Genomic DNA, 2,125 nt, shown 5'->3' with positions numbered 1-2,125 from the left:
AACGGCAAATAAACTAGAGTCATTTTATCTGTACACATTTACAGTCATTCAAGAGAGAGGGGGGTGGTAGTGGTGGGGGGGCTGGATGTTGTGACAATCCTCCTTGATCCATGAATTAGAACCCTACAACATGTTAGGCTATCTGAGAGGAAATGCTGTGATCCTGCGATCTGAATGTGGTCATTGTATCTGCCGCCATTGATTCCAACAGGTTAGTCAAGCAGGTGCAACTTGCAAAAAAAAAAAGAAAAAGAAAAAGAAAAAAAAAAGATAGGAATCGAACAGGGTACCTTTCAAAATGAGTTTTCACAAACTGTTCTGATACCCTTTCCTCTCAAATGTGTGCGTGTCTGCCATCCTTTAGTCCTTCTTCCTCTGGGCTGAGAGGTGATGGCTGGGTAATAATAGATTAGAGAGTTCTCTAAATAAGCATTACCTTAGATAAAGGCATTAATCAATATACATACACATGTGATATCTGAGACGACGAGCACTTCATCACATGTACAAGTTTGTGCATGCATAATAAAACTCTTGCATGGATAGCTTTTCTTTTTTTTTGTCTTGTGTTCACATTTCATTTTCTTAGAAGTCCAGAGTGGGCCTATCATAACGCCGCAGCATATGCAGGGTACGGTTCAAGTTGAGGTTTTCCCATCCCGGGGAGCAGAATGTATGCTAAGGGGGGCTGGAGTCCTGCTGAGGGCCAGGCCGTACAGTTACAAGGGATCATGTAGCCCGGGTTTCCAGGGGACGGATGTGAGTGAGTGTGGGTGTGCGTCCCGCCACCTACACTGCCAGTCCCGGTGAAAGCCGTGGCGCCTCCCGGCGGGTAGCCCAACGGAGACGCGTACGGAAATGAAGGTGGGGAAAGCTCGGTCATCTTGGATCCCAGGTCGAAAAAGGAATAGGGGTTCGTGGACATGGACGGGTTGAAGAATACCCTCGCCGCTGCGGCCGCCGCGGCCGCCGCTGCCTTATCTGGGTTCCCAATGACGGAGTCGGAAAGTGCTCCAGCGGAAAGCCCGTTAACTTTGAGTGCGTCGTGCTCCCCGAGATTGTAGGGCACCGGGAAAGAAAACTTATCTTTTTTCATCAGAGTCTTGGGCTTCCGCCTCGGTCTGTATTTATAGTCTGGGTGTTCCTTCATGTGCATCGCTCGCAGTCGCTTGGCTTCGTCGATGAATGGCCTTTTCTCAGACTCGGTGAGAAGTTTCCACTCCGCTCCCAGCCTCTTGCTGATCTCGGAGTTGTGCATTTTTGGGTTCTCCTGAGCCATTTTTCTGCGCTGGGCTCTGGACCAAACCATGAAAGCATTCATCGGGCGTTTTACGTGATCCATTGGTTTAGACATGTTGGCACAAACGCACTCTGGAGGGAGGGGGAAAAAAACGCATTTCAAAAAACAACCCAAAGAATAAACACCTTTCAAAAACAGCACAAAATCACAAACAAGACTCCTTTAGAAAGTTTCGATACTCATTTAAATTCAGTCTGCACCCACGACAACCACAGCTCATGCTTTGCCTTACTTACATTAGACTTCAATTCTTCATCCCACCGTCGCGATTATCTTCTGAAAAGTACAAGTGGCTGCGTCCTTATGAGTGCTCAACTTCTGTTTTCTGCTTCATGGTGGCATCCATCAGTGATAACGCCCTTAGCAAGCACGAGAGAGAGGGGAGGAAAAAACACGCCGTGTTGTCGCCTGCGACTGTCAACCACCACTCAGCAGCAGCAGCATTTACGCAAGTGGATGATAACTCCCGCTTGCCCCATGTGAAATACAGGACTGTGTGGCAGGTAGTGAAAGTGCCGCTGGCGCATGCGCAGCATCGCTCAATACGCATCCGAGCGCTGAGCGATTTTTTTTTCTTTTTTTTTTTTTTTTAAATGCCACCCTGAGTTTGAAAGGGAAACGCATCTCGTAGCCTTTTATATGTCTTTATTTATTATCAATGTTTAAAGTCAAAGCGGTGACCTCGCTGTTACTTGACCTCATTAGTTTCATGTTCTGAATTATTTTCATTCTGATGAGTAACTTGTCAAATCGGGATTATTTAGTTCTATTGAAGTCATTAACTTCTTCACTGAGGCGACGGATGCACCTGAAACACGCGAGGAG

At 46.8% G+C, this 2,125-nt stretch overlaps 1 protein-coding gene across 1 annotated transcript; it reads right to left on the bottom strand.

The window, feature by feature from the left end:
- Nucleotides 1-329: 329 nt before the first annotated feature.
- sox21 (SRY-box 21) lies at nt 330-1,735 on the bottom strand. The gene is made up of 2 exons (XM_022740471.1): nt 1,537-1,735; nt 330-1,371 (listed from the first exon to the last, which is right to left on the bottom strand). Exon 2 carries the CDS (start codon nt 1,352-1,354, stop codon nt 608-610), a length of 747 nt encoding a protein of 248 aa, XP_022596192.1. The 5' UTR covers nt 1,355-1,371; nt 1,537-1,735; the 3' UTR covers nt 330-607.
- Between the last annotated feature and the right edge of the window lie 390 nt (nt 1,736-2,125).

The sequence above is a fragment of the Seriola dumerili genome, unplaced genomic scaffold, assembly GCF_002260705.1.
Source record: "Seriola dumerili isolate Sdu_G_001 unplaced genomic scaffold, Sdu_1.0 BDQW01000052.1, whole genome shotgun sequence".
Lineage (NCBI taxonomy): Eukaryota > Metazoa > Chordata > Actinopteri > Carangiformes > Carangidae > Seriola > Seriola dumerili.
This window is presented reverse-complemented; position numbering and strand designations above follow the sequence as displayed.

Coding starts and splice junctions, on each gene's coding strand:
- sox21 (XM_022740471.1), bottom strand. CDS start 1,354: ATGTCTAAACCAATGGATCACGTAAAACGCCCGATGAATGCTTTCATG.